This window comes from Dermacentor albipictus, chromosome 4 (genome assembly GCF_038994185.2).
Source record: "Dermacentor albipictus isolate Rhodes 1998 colony chromosome 4, USDA_Dalb.pri_finalv2, whole genome shotgun sequence".
In the NCBI taxonomy this organism is placed as follows: Eukaryota; Metazoa; Arthropoda; class Arachnida; order Ixodida; family Ixodidae; genus Dermacentor; species Dermacentor albipictus.
The window spans coordinates 10,004,082-10,017,093 of NC_091824.1; the positions used below are offsets into that span (position 1 = coordinate 10,004,082).

General features: G+C 49.1%; 1 protein-coding gene across 2 annotated transcripts in view; it reads right to left on the reverse strand.

The window, feature by feature from the left end:
• The window catches only part of Rpn3 (regulatory particle non-ATPase 3), a 127,932-nt gene that overhangs the window by 23,992 nt on the left and 90,928 nt on the right, over nucleotides 1-13,012 (reverse strand). For both annotated transcript variants that reach the window (XM_065442454.1, XM_065442453.2), the window contains exons 7-8: nucleotides 10,054-10,236; nucleotides 9,886-10,000 (exon numbers count right to left, since the gene is read on the reverse strand). In XM_065442454.1, the coding sequence (XP_065298526.1) occupies nucleotides 9,886-10,000; nucleotides 10,054-10,236 (298 nt within the window). The remainder of the gene's footprint in view (nucleotides 1-9,885; nucleotides 10,001-10,053; nucleotides 10,237-13,012) is intronic.

A 13,012-nucleotide genomic window follows, 5' to 3' on the forward strand; every position in this document is an offset into this window, starting at 1 on the left:
AAAAAAAAATGAGACGCAAACACTAAGGATAGAAGAGACAATACAACATGCCTGCATCTCATTTTTTTTTTTTTCACTGGTTTTCTAAAGCATCAGTATGAACCAACTGCCCCAGCAAGCAGCATTTCTACAGTTCATCTCCACAGGTTGATCACATACAGCCACCCAATTCTTTAATAACATGGTACAAGTGCCATATCCTCGTGCATTAATAACAATGCTCTGCGCACACGGGCTTAAAAAGCGCATGCCAGTCACAGCGACATGTCTACCCCACCGCAAGGTGCTGGCGGCCTTTTGGTCGGTGCTCGCACAATGTTATTAACGAAATGGGCGGTTGTACTATACTGGCACTGCACGACATAACTTTTGCAGCACAAGAATTCACAAAAAGAAAGAACATGTGAAAGGAAAGAGCAGATAGAAAGTCAGATGCTACTCTTTCTGTCTGCTCTTTTCTTTCATAGATTTTTTTTTTCCGAATTCTAGTGCTACAAAAAAATTTTCTTACGATAAACACCAACTCGTGCAAGACGTTGCCGTGCTATATCACGACTATAATTACTACAACCGACATTACTAGCTGAGCAACTTGGCAGCTGATCAGAAGCACGCATAAGTAGTGCAAAGTGAGATGGAACAGAGACGCTATTTTTGCTGTCTTTGCGGTTGTCAGACCTCTAACGACCGAGCATGTACCATAGGTCTTATTGTATCCTGCATCACGATTTCTTAATCTTTTGTTTCTTTGAACAGCTTGGCTAACTGGCTATAATAACGGCATAGAAATGATCAGCGTATGCGATGTTACAAACACGGCTGCTATGAACAAAGTCGCTGCCATTTGTGTTGTCCCCTTACCCTCACTTTTCTTTGAGTGATTTCTAAACTTTCAGAATGTCATATGGCTGCTCGTACTAAGGAATTTTTGTAAACTCCGCACCAAACTGTAGATCTCACCGCAGGATCCTGACGAAACGATACTGGTTAGGCCTGGTGGCACATAGTGCGATGAAAAGTTGGCGCCCGCCGGCCAACGAACTGGCAGGCTGCCGTCGCAGGGCCGAAACTGGCAGCGAGCGCAGAGCTGAGCCCCCTCGAGGAGACATTTTGCCCGTGTCGCCCAGGTAAGGCAAGGCAATGCAAGCAGAATGTTGCCTCGAAGAGGCACAGCTCTGCGCTCACTGCCAGTTTACGGTTTCGCGGGCTGCAGTAGCCGAAACTCATCATTCCAGAGTTCTGCGGGTAATCACATTTTTCTAGATCCAAAAGTTGATCTGGCTTATACAGAGAGCTCACTTCAATCTCCCAATCACAATGAGACTGCTGAAACACTTTAAAAGTTAACAAATTTTTGTTAATTAGCAGCTCATTACCACTTATCACTCATCACCCCATAGTCGGCAGCACTGCCACCAAGTCTCCAAAGAAACAGTCCTTTTATTCCAGAATGGCAATTCCTAAATATTACTTGAAGTTTTTGTAGAAACGCCCTGCCTATTACATATAGTATTCACATAATTCTGCATGAAGACATACATATTGTTACGTAGGAAGATCCCGTGTGTAAGGAGGACGTCTTGTATAGGAGCCGCGAAGCAGTGACCGTCGGGGACTGGTGGGGATGACACGAAGTCAACGTAAGTCAGTGCCGAAGGTGGCAAGTGGACGAAGTCGACGGAACTGAGGCGAGTAGGGCGTTGTTCAGCGGGATCCAGAACAGGCAGGTCGAGGCGGAGAGTACAGGCGGAGCAATCGATGAGAGCAGAATGCGCGGAGAGGAAGTCTAAGCCGAGGATGATGTCGTGGGGACAGTGGGCAATGACTGTGAATAGCATGGCAGTGGAGCGATCGGCGAAGGAGATGCGGGCGGCACACATACCAGTTACAGGGGCTGTTCTGCCATCGGCGACACGGACAACAGGCGTCGTGGCGGGCGTGATTATTTTCCTCAGCCGGTTACAAAGGTCAGCGCTCATTACCGACAAATGCGCCCCAGTGTCTATGAGAGCAGATACAGGAACACCGTTGACTTGCACGTCAAGAAGGTTCAGATGAGTGGGCAACGTCAGGAGAGGATTTGGCGGTGTAGGGAGCAATGCAGCATCACCTCAAGGCGCTGCATCGTCTAGTTTTCCGGCTGGGAGCGGCGCCCGAAGGGAGTCGGCGAATAGGAGCGACGGGGCTGGGGGGAGTGAAATTGGCATCGTTGGGGCGGAGGCGAACGAGAATAGGGGCGGTTCGGCGTAGGAGAAACGGTGGCGGCATTATCTGAGCAGGCAGCATAGGGACGAGAAAGGCCACCTGGGGGGTGAGAGTAGGCAGTATATGTAGACTGGTTCGGGGAACTCCAGCGACTGCGACAGTGCCGAGAAATGTGCCCAATTCGATGGCAGTGAAAACAAATTGCCTTGTTGTCTGCAGTGCGCCAGTCAGAGGGGTTGCGGAAACGTGGTGGGTAAGAAGGTGCGGGACGGGGCGGAATCGAAGAAACCGGGTGGGTATCAGGGCGATGGGCCGAGCAGATGGTGCAAATACCCATGTTGGCGAACTCCTGGCGGACAACTGCCTGGATCAGGGAAACACGTGACTGCAGGTGCATCGGAGGGGCTGGAGTCGAAGGCAGCCGGATAGGAGGCCTCGATCTCACGCCGGACAATCCTGGTAACATCGCCAGTGTTGTTGGGACGAGGAGCATTGGCACAGGAAGATGTCGCTGGGGTGTTGGGCAGACGGGCAAACTGTTGGTCAATATGTCGGCTTTTAGCGAGTTCCAGGCGGCGGCACTCTTTTATAACTGCATCCACCGTCGCCACGTTGTTAAATACGAGCAAGTTGAAGGCGTCAATGGCAATGCCTTTGAGAATGTGGGAGACTTTGTCGGACTCAGTCGTGTGTGCGTCAACTTTGCGGCACAGAGCCAAGACGTCCTGAATGTACGTGACGTAGGGCTTCGTTGACGTCTGCACACAACCGGAAAGCGCCTTCTGCGCGGCGGGAAGTTGGTGACCGCAGGGGTTGCCGAACAAGTCTCTGAGCTTTTGCTTAAGCGAATCCCAACTGGTCAGCTCATCTTCGTGCGTCCGATACCAAACTCACGGTGTGCCACCGAGGTAAAAGACTACAATGGCGAGCATGATACTAGGGTCCCACCGGTTATTGCGGCTGACGTGTTCGTACAGACTGATCCAGTCCTCGACGTCTTCCCCATCTTATCCTGAGAATACGCCAGGATCACGGGGAGCGGGGAGAGTGATGTAGGTCGTCGAAGCGGCAGCAGGTGTCCGAGCCGGCGTTGTCGAGTTGTCGCCAGGAGCCATGAAGGAAGGCTCGACGTACCATTCACTGCGAAGCTCCGTGACGAGGTACAGGGAACGTCCACCTCCACCAGATATGTTACGTAGGAAGACATCGACGAAAAGCTATTTACAAGTATATTTACAAGGCAATACAGTCGCCGACCGATTTTCCGGACTCCGAAAATTCGGACATGCCCGATTATTCGCTCAGCTTCGCGGCACCGCCATTCTCCCCATAGAACATAATGTATAACAACTGCCGAAAATTCGGACACCTTGCAACCTCTCGTCTGATTTTTCGGACACTTCTTGAGCCAACTCGGTCGACAGCACCATGCACCGACTCTGACCGGTGCATGGTTCGACTTGCTGAACGCCATTTTTGTTTTGAACGGAGCTTCCTTGCTGCCCCACGAAGTGGCGCTACTGGAAATCCCCGCTCATCATCATCGTTTCTGCCTCGTTCGATAGAGTGGCTCTGCAGCAGTTCCGGTTTCAGCTTAGTAAGCCATGTCAAGACAATCCAGCAGCTGATTTGTTTCTTCCAATGCCTCCTTTACTAGATGCCAGCCGCGTTGTCCGTAAACTCGGTTCCTGGCCCTCTCCCTTTTCTCTCCTCCGTGAAAAGGCAACGAGCGCCGCTTGTGGCGAACGTCTGCAACCTAGATCACGTGCAGCGGCGTCCGAGATTACCATGGCGTCTGTTGCCATCTCGGAGGCCCGCGATAACGCTCGCTAGCAGACGCCCGCGCATACAAAGCGCCCGCGGGGCATTCAGCCGCCGCTGCCACATCCACCAGAGTTGAAAAGGCAACGAGCGCCGCCTCACGGAAATTATGCTGAACTAACTTCAACTAAGGGAACCGCCATCGCAATGGGAAAGCGAGCAACGCGGCTGGCATCTAGTAAAGGAGGCATTGTTTCTTCGCACACGACGCTGCGAGCATGCCGCGTTTTTTCGTTTGTGACTGGTGTCGGCACGGTGGTGTTTGCTTTGTGTGCTGTGTCGAGGTTTCGGTGACCCAACGCGGCATACGGAAACATCTCGTCAAGTGTCTAATGGCGCCGACAGTGCCCGCGCAGACAGCACTGCGGAATGCCGGCAAGAGGGTGCTGGGAGGCCTAAGATTTGTCGCCTTCCGATGTGCTCCCTACCGACGCGGAAAATGTTCTGCCGAGATTTGCGCAGTGTTTGCATTGCGATTCCGGACACCGTCTCATTGACAGTTTCACAGGTGCTGACACTGCTGTACTGACATGCGCAAAACTCGACGACGGCGAGATCATTCGTCAGGTTTCTGCTGCACCGCCGGATGATGACAGAGTCGGAAGTTGACACACCATGTGCTACGCTGCCGTCGCATGCGGAGCGTGTACAAGCAGTGACTGTGCTTTCAGCCGCCCATAGTGACCGTACGACCCTCTCCGAGATACAGGCTTATCTGATTGCGCGTAAACGGAACAGCGTCTAACGGCGCATTCGCGATTTCTTCAAGCCTACTGCCGAGCCCGAATAAGTGCGTGGAAATAAAGGATTTCATTTTTTTTTCGTAATCTGCTTTTTCGGACACCTGTTTATTCGGACATTTCCGCAGTCCCCGTGAGGTCCGAATAAACGGTCGGCGACTGTATGCCGCAGTTGGCCAAGAAGAAACAGCCCGCGCTAGCTTCCAATCGTCGTCGTCGTCGTCTTCTTACTGCTCAGCTCTTCTTCATTGGAAACACTATCCCGTAGCAATATTACCACATGAGCCATGGTGGTGCTACAGGTTGCAGCGTGTCCAGAGGGAAGCACGCGAGAGAAGCCTGGCTGCATACATGCCTCGTACATTATGGATTTCCAGGGGTGGCTGTATGTTTTGTCGTAACATAACTTCGACATTCATCACGAGATGGGTTCTGCCAGAATTTTGGATTAGGATAAATTAAAAATGAAGCTTGTTTCACTCACATGCTCAAAGTGAGTACTTTTCAGCTTTATGCACATGCCATTTTGGTTGACGCACCTGCTGTGCAGAGGCCGACCTCAGAATGACAACCGAGTCTGTACATTGAGAGTTAAGCTTTTGCCACGATTGTGAACCACGGCCGATCTGGACTCTTCACACACGTTCCCCACTTATGGCCTTCGCAAATGGATGGTTTGCTACACCATGTCTACTGCAAAATTGAAAGAGCTCTCCTGCAACGTTTGCAAAATTTGATACCATTTGCACTGCACGACATCCTTGACGACGACTGTTCTAACAATAATACAAGACAAAAACCTGAGCCAGCCAAATCAACAATAACTGACGCGTGTTTCCTTAAACACGCCTCAGCTTGACTGGAGCGAGCTGCAGGGCAGGGGTCGGTGCCACCGGTGGCAAAGGTGGCAAATGCGGTGGCAAACCGTGTGCCCTGCAAGGGTGAACGTAAAAGGCAGAAAGCACACCTCGCTTGCGAGGTGTGCTTTCTGCCTTTTACAGCGAGGTGTGCCTTTCAACAGCGAGGTGTGCAGAAAGCACACCTCGCTGTTGCTGCATTCGGATGGTCACATACACTGCCACGTCTCTGCTTGACATCAGGTGAAATATATGAGTGCACTGGATGGATAGATGGATCGATGTTATGAGTGTCCCCTTTGGACTGGTACAGTGGATTGCACCACCAAGCGCACACGGCCATAGCAGACGACGCAGATAAAGACTCCGTCTTCGAGCGTCTGTGCCTGCGCAAGCTGCTGCCGCCACCTGACTCCAGCGCTTGCCACACCGCGATGCAATGTGCTCAGAGTTTTCCACTAAGTGTGAAACAGCCTGTACGTCGGCGCCTCATAGTTCTGTGCGTGCTGTATTTTCTCGGCACTCACTTTGCACTGAAGTGATAGGCGGCACGAATGTCACTTCGCTCGCTGCTGCTGCCGCGTTTTCTCACCCAGCGTTCTGACAGCGAGTGTCCGTAGTCATTGGGTGTGATGTGTTTATGTTTGCTGTGCGCGCTAACACCATGCTTAGTATTAGCTAACTGGTATTAGTTAGCTAACACCATGCTTAGGCCCCAATAGCTTGGGAACCTAAATAGCTTTGCAGGTGTTAGCGTTGGGACAGGCAGGAGTGAAGAGTTTTAGAATAGGACTTTGCATTTGCAGATAGCATCTTGCACTGACAGCGCCGCTATGGCACCAAAGAAAAGCTATCAGAAATAATGAAATAAAATATGGCATTTTATGGCAAAAATATTTTTGACTTTCGTGTTTTATCGTTTAAATACAACTTAGAGGTTATTCAATTAGCAGGAAACAATTAGTTGCGCTTATTTTGAGTAACCAACCTTAAGTGCCTTTACCAGCCAAGCTAAGCCGTGTTAGGCCTACGAGCCATAAAATCCACAATCAAATTCACAATCAGCGGCGTCTAATGAATCAATCTTCATAACACACACTAGTTGAGAGAAAGCGATAATCGGAGTCGCTTCTAGTTTGCGAAAATCATGTGTTACCCCGAATCGGGCCCAGTTTGGTGCTAGGTAAGAGCCGTCGCTTTGATGGGTGCCGCTATGTTTGTTTACGCAAATGTTTTGGGGCAGCTTTTGGGGCTCCCACTAAATCAGTGAAATAGCGTGCCCAACGCAAAACCCAAACGCAGTTTGCGTCTCGTGCATGCGTTGTCGGCGCTCGCAGTACCAAAAAGCATAGCTGGAATACGCGTTTTTTGAACGCCACCAATGCGTATTGGAGGCGAGCTCCACCACTGGAAAAGCTAGCGCCACCGTTGGCGTGACGTGCCATGAGGAAGTACGTGGACACAGCGGCCGCGTCGGCTGCTTCGGAAGCGCCGAAGCGAGCTGAAAAGGAAAGTTTAAAGTCCCACCTGCACTGCGGTCCTGATTAAGTGGTGAGGCTTTACCGCCTTCGGTGTCTGCTTGACAGCATTTGAAAGTACTATAATCGGTAGTGGCTGCCTTTGGAGGCGTGCAGCAGGGTAGGCTACTGCTCAGTTCAGCTGTGCCGGATGTACGCAACGCAGCCCGATGTCAGCCTTATTCACATGTAGCCGCAGGGCAAGGAGCTGCGTGAAGCTTGGCTGGCGAAACTTAGAACCGGCAGACAGCTATCGGCTACTACTCAGGTATGCAGCAAGCACAGACGCGAGGAACATTTCTGCCATGGCGCCGGGACTGCGCGATGTTCGGTGAGCAGCAGAAAACGCACAATGAGACGCTCGCCCGCGTCTGCTGCCCGGCTAATGTCATGACGGTTTGGTCTATGAACTTGTTGATGCTAGATACTGGCAAGTTTACTGGAACAGAAAGGAAGCGGTAAGACGCACATTAAAAAATGGTATGGCATATGGTCATGTTTGTGTTATGAATTAATGCACTGGATTACGAAAAAGAAGCAGAGGGAAATCGCACGCTGAGAAGACCGATAAACATACAGTGTGATGCAACTTGAGAAATAATATTGAAATCTCCAAGAATTTAGACGACAAAAAAGATTGAATCATCGCGACGGCACATCATAGTCACCATAGCTAGGCATCGAAGTCTCTATAATGGAATTATTTTTGAACAGTTCTGATAGCGTCCACACAACAATGGTTGCTAGCGTACTGTACAATGCTCATATGCTACAGCCTAAAGCTCACGGCATGGTGCGAAAGCGCGTTCACAGCAAAAGCAAAACATTGTGCACTGAAATGCATGCAGACGCGCAGTCAGTCGCTGCGAACTCGTGCGATCGCTGGATTGAGGCTCCATTCTGTTATGCCCCATTTGGTTATACAGGTAGCCCACTATAAGAACATATTTCCCATAGTTTACTCTCAACGTTTGGCTACCTATCACGCAAGAAGCTGGTTCGTCACGGCAACCACGTGCAGTGGTGTTCACTGTACATATTCGGTAAAGAGATAGCGGCTGTAAACGATTCCGTGCTTTCAGTTTGCCCAAGATTATTACATACAGTCAAAAACTTCCCTCGTTTTGAGAGTACCTGCATTAATGTCCAGGAAGGCTGCCACGTGACGTTTTTATTGAGCGCCGTAAGAGAAACCTATGAAGAACGCGCCGCGTGATCCCTCATTCTATGCAAGGGAGGCACTTCCGACAGATGGCGACTCCATAACTCCTCGCCGCCAATAGCAGAACTCAGCAGCGCGCAGGCGGTGCAAGTACAGCAGAGACCAAAACATCGCAGTAGGCTGTGATGCGTTTCGAGAGTGCATTTTAGGGCACAGCAGCTCTGGTTCTTGCGGTCAGTCACATAACGGCGCTTGTGCTGCGCCAGCTGAAAATGCGGTCCTTCAACGCACGCGCTGTCGGCTGTTCTCTTTGAGCATGTGCAGAATGATCCCAAACCAGCGTACTGCTTTGAACGGCTACCTGCAACCGTCTGCGAAGCGGGATGGCATTCCTTCAAGCTCCATGCTGCGTGGGCACCTTTTCTACGCCATGCACTGTAGGTCGGCGCGACGAATGCCTGAATGGAGCAAGAGCCACGTAGCCATCTCGACGTAGGGCCGCGTCGGCCACGTCCGGCGGTTACGTTGGCTGCACCAGTGCTTCGCACTATAGACGCTGTTCTCACCAACGTGACAGAGTGTGTGTGCGCAGACGCTCTCGCTAGGTCGGACTATATATGCACCTTAACAGAGCAATTTTTTTCTGACTTACATTAGTTCGAATTTTAGATAATTCAAATTTTCGTAGCATCCCCGCGGAGTTCGAACTAACGAGCTTTTACTCTATCATATCTGAAAGGAAGGAGATAAATGTGTAAGCGCTCTTTCTCATGCTTTGCCAGAAAAAGAAATCGCTTTTTGCATGAAAGATTATCATATTGCTGAATATACATGCCTGGTGCCCACATGCCTATGCTGGGAAAGGCATAAAAATGGCTGGTGAACTTCAAATAAACTTCCAGTTAAGTTGGCAGTGAGCACTTGTTTGTGGTATGTGTTTCTTTGTGCCCTTGTTTTATTCATACTATTAAATCTCAGTCCTAAATATGAACCAGCTAGCCCTCATCAAGATATTACTAATACTGGAGATTATGTTGAGTTTCGGAAGTGCATTGAAGCGAGAGGCAGACTTTTCACAATAGTGGCAGCCTACTGCAGACGACAGCGTCAGATGTGCAGCTGTAGAAATGAAACTATGCTCGAAATCGCCGTGTTTCATTCTGTGAGCACTGTATTTGCATAACAAGTCAAATTTCTATATAATGAAGCAAATTGCCAATACTGACAATTTCATTATGTAGAGGTTTTGTGCTGTTAAATGACTGACATGAAATGTGCCTGGGGCTTTTCCTGTGCCTTTCAGCAGAATGGCACCTTGTGATAATATTGAATCCAGAATTAAAATTTTTAACAATGGCAGCTGCGTTGTGAGGAACATAATAGTGTAGATGGCTCAGTTTCCAATGTGTCCCCCCGTATTACAGCAAAAGCCAGCATGTTGACAGTGCCAACCAGAGTTCCCCAGCATCGTCACAGTGGAGCCAGTGTCTTAGTGCAAAGCAGTGTTGAAAAATTCACTGGTTTCATCCTCTGAGGTTTCTAGCAGTAGGACAGCCTGCAGCCTTCGGCCCTCTTGGGCTCACCTTGGGTGAGCTGGAAGTAAGGAGCCAGGGTTCGTCGCAGGGGCGCTTGCCGGAAAATGGACCGATCCGGTATGTCACCCAGCAGCAAGTCAACGGTAATGGCCAACTTGTGCACCTGCAGAAACAAGTGCCATTAACTTCGTCCCGATAGCAGCTGAGTGCACCCACCGTCTGTTTGAATCCCAGGGCAGCATGTTGAGGCGCCTTGCGAATGGCCTGCAGGAGATGCCGCCTAGCCTCAGAGTAGTCTAGCTGAATGGCACGGATACGCCCCAGGTAGTAGAGGTAGCGTGCCCACTCATTGTTGGATGCGGCCTCTGGAAAGGCCGACTTGGACACCAGCTTGGATGCCTGCGCAAGGAGTTGCCATCTGCTCACGAGGAGACTGCCTGCACAATCCTCACACACGTGAATGTATGCACTACCAAAAAGCACGCCGTATGTAGTCGTTACTGTGTTTGCACAAGACAAACCGGCTATGACATTCAGATCAAAAGGCCAGAAAGATGAGAATAAAAAGAATTTACAATCGGGGTGAGGTTGAGGAGACCCACGTTCCCCTAAGGTTCACTGGCAAGATCCACAATCTTTGGCATTCCCCTACATATTGGGAAACCGCAAGGGCCACTGTCATTGTGGTGCCGAAAGGGCAGCTTAGATATGCACATTAGAAAATTAAGAGAAATTATCTAAGCACAAGAATGCCACTTACTCTGCCTAAAACATTTTATGAAAACCCAGATTGACAATGATAAAATGGCAAGTACCGGCAGCGATTTTCATGCTCAGAAGCAGCTCCACAACTGCACAGTGTACACATAAAAAAAAAAGAAAGCACCACTTATGATGCATGAGAAAGGAGCCTTGCTGAAGATGTGCTGATGCAAGATCCAATGACCCAATTTTTCTACAAAAGCCTATTTGCAAGCTATGTGATGTTGTAGCTTCCTATAACTTCATGGACAAAAAACTGTCTTATAATGTTGCTTGAAGACAAAACCTTTATAGTCTCCTCTGCGCAGATCTCAAGCACTTTTGTGAAGATGAATGCCAAGGAAAAAGATTTCTCTGTTATGCCTTGCAAGTTGTACTGGAGTGAAAGGGCAGCTTCGGCCAATGTTGCTTTCATAAAAATGAAAAGCATGCTTGCTAAAGAGAGCGTCACTCATAGTAACACGCAATGTGGAAATTCTCGCAGCGCACAAAGGATGCTATCGCAGGGCTCTTCGACATGATGCTCAGAAGGCTCCGGAAACATAATGCCAACAAACGCGGCTTTACTAACCCAGCACACACCATAGCACAAGTCATGGTTTGCAGGCAATACAGCAGACTGCAAAACTGAACGAGTATGCACGGCCACTCCGCTAGACTACTTGGGTAGCAGCCAACCAAGCACGAGAAGTTTAGCGAATGGCCACCACCGTGAGTGAGCTGGGGGATGAGGTGCAGGAAGGCACCTCAATGTGCACAAACCGATGCAGGCATTTCTAGAGCCTAGGGCTCAGAAATGCCGCCATGATAGCCCCAGTATATAGATCGGCTTAGTTTCCTCCGACTTCATCTACCTCCCCAATGCCTATTGCAATGCAACCCTACCTTTCTCAAGCGAGAGAAGGCTGCTATCTGTCCCAGCAGATATGCCACACTGCAGTCACGCAGATAACTTTTCAAAACAGAATACCGTATTTACTCATATAATGATTGCACTTTTCCGTTAAAAAAAAAAATGATACAAATTCAGGGGTGCGATCATTACGGGGGGTTTAATTTTCTGCGAAAAGAAATGAAAAAAAATTTGTTTTTTTTTTTCATCCCGCATTTGCTGCGGGATGACAACATGCACTGCAACAGGTCAACAAACAGGTGGCTGCCACTGTAACAGTGCAGGACACCAAAACAAAAATGGCCGCCGATGGAGCAGCCAAACGCGCCAAATGCGACTTTTTTTCTTCTCACGAGTACATTATGTGCATTGAAACAGCTTCTTCCGTATCAGCAATAAATAATATCTCGTTTCCGCTAAGGGTGGGCAAACATCTTAGCTGTGTTACAAGCGTAGGCGTATGAATAGGGTACACTTTTAATGTATCAGTGTAAGCGTGCATACTATCGTTTCCACTCGCGGTTTGTTGCATGCCCACGATTGCAGGAGAGAGAAATCGAAAGGAGATTTTTTTGTTGTTGTCAAACAGGCCGTTGCATGAATGAATGTGCAGGGGAACATGCCCGTTCAATTCGGAATAAAGAAGGAGCGAACTCGCCCGCTCATTGCCTTGCATGCAGTGGATGCGAACCTCTGCTTAACCCTTTAAGGCGCCTTGTACACAATTGTGTACATTGTATTTCTGGTGTTTTTTTTTCACGTTTAGGGTGCGCAATTTTCTATTAGGTTGGCTTTAGCGCATTCCCAAACTTTAAACTGACAACCATGTGCATTTTGGGCGCCATTTGCCGCATTTCGGTGAAGATGTTCATATCAAAACAAGAAATGGCGGACGCTGGAGCAGCAAAAAGCGGTGAGTCAAGTTCTTATTTTTTTAAAGCCGCTTTTTTTTTACTGTGGCAAGCGAAAAAAATTAGACGCGCTTGTGCATCATATGAAGTACCGAGGAGTGATAATTTCATCCATTCTGAGGAGATGACCGAACGCTAACGCTCGCACGCGCATGTGTACACGATTGTGTACGAAGCGCCGTGGTCGCTGCAGAAATGAAGAACGCTGAGAGTTGCTTTGATTTTCTTTCCAGGTTTTTTGGCCATTCGCTGTTCTTCTTTCTACAGTGCAAACAAGCATAAGAAAACCCAAAAGACAGCTGAAAGGCTTTTGGAGCTCATTGCTGATAAATGTTTCAGACATCGGGGAAAGTGACGAAGAAGAAGACACGTGTGAAGCGACCGACGCCTGCGTTGCAGCTGCGTTCACCAACCTCACAGAAGAGGAAGATGCTGCTGCAGGGGAAACGCAAGCTGAAGAAGTGGACACTGAGAGTGCTTTTTCCCTTTGTGAACCTGGGTACCTGCAATTATTTGCTGGACTACCACCGCGACAATCAAACGCTGCCTAGAGCTGAACTCCTATATTTGATGAATTTTCGCTTGGAAGCTGCCGAAGCATTAATTAAGT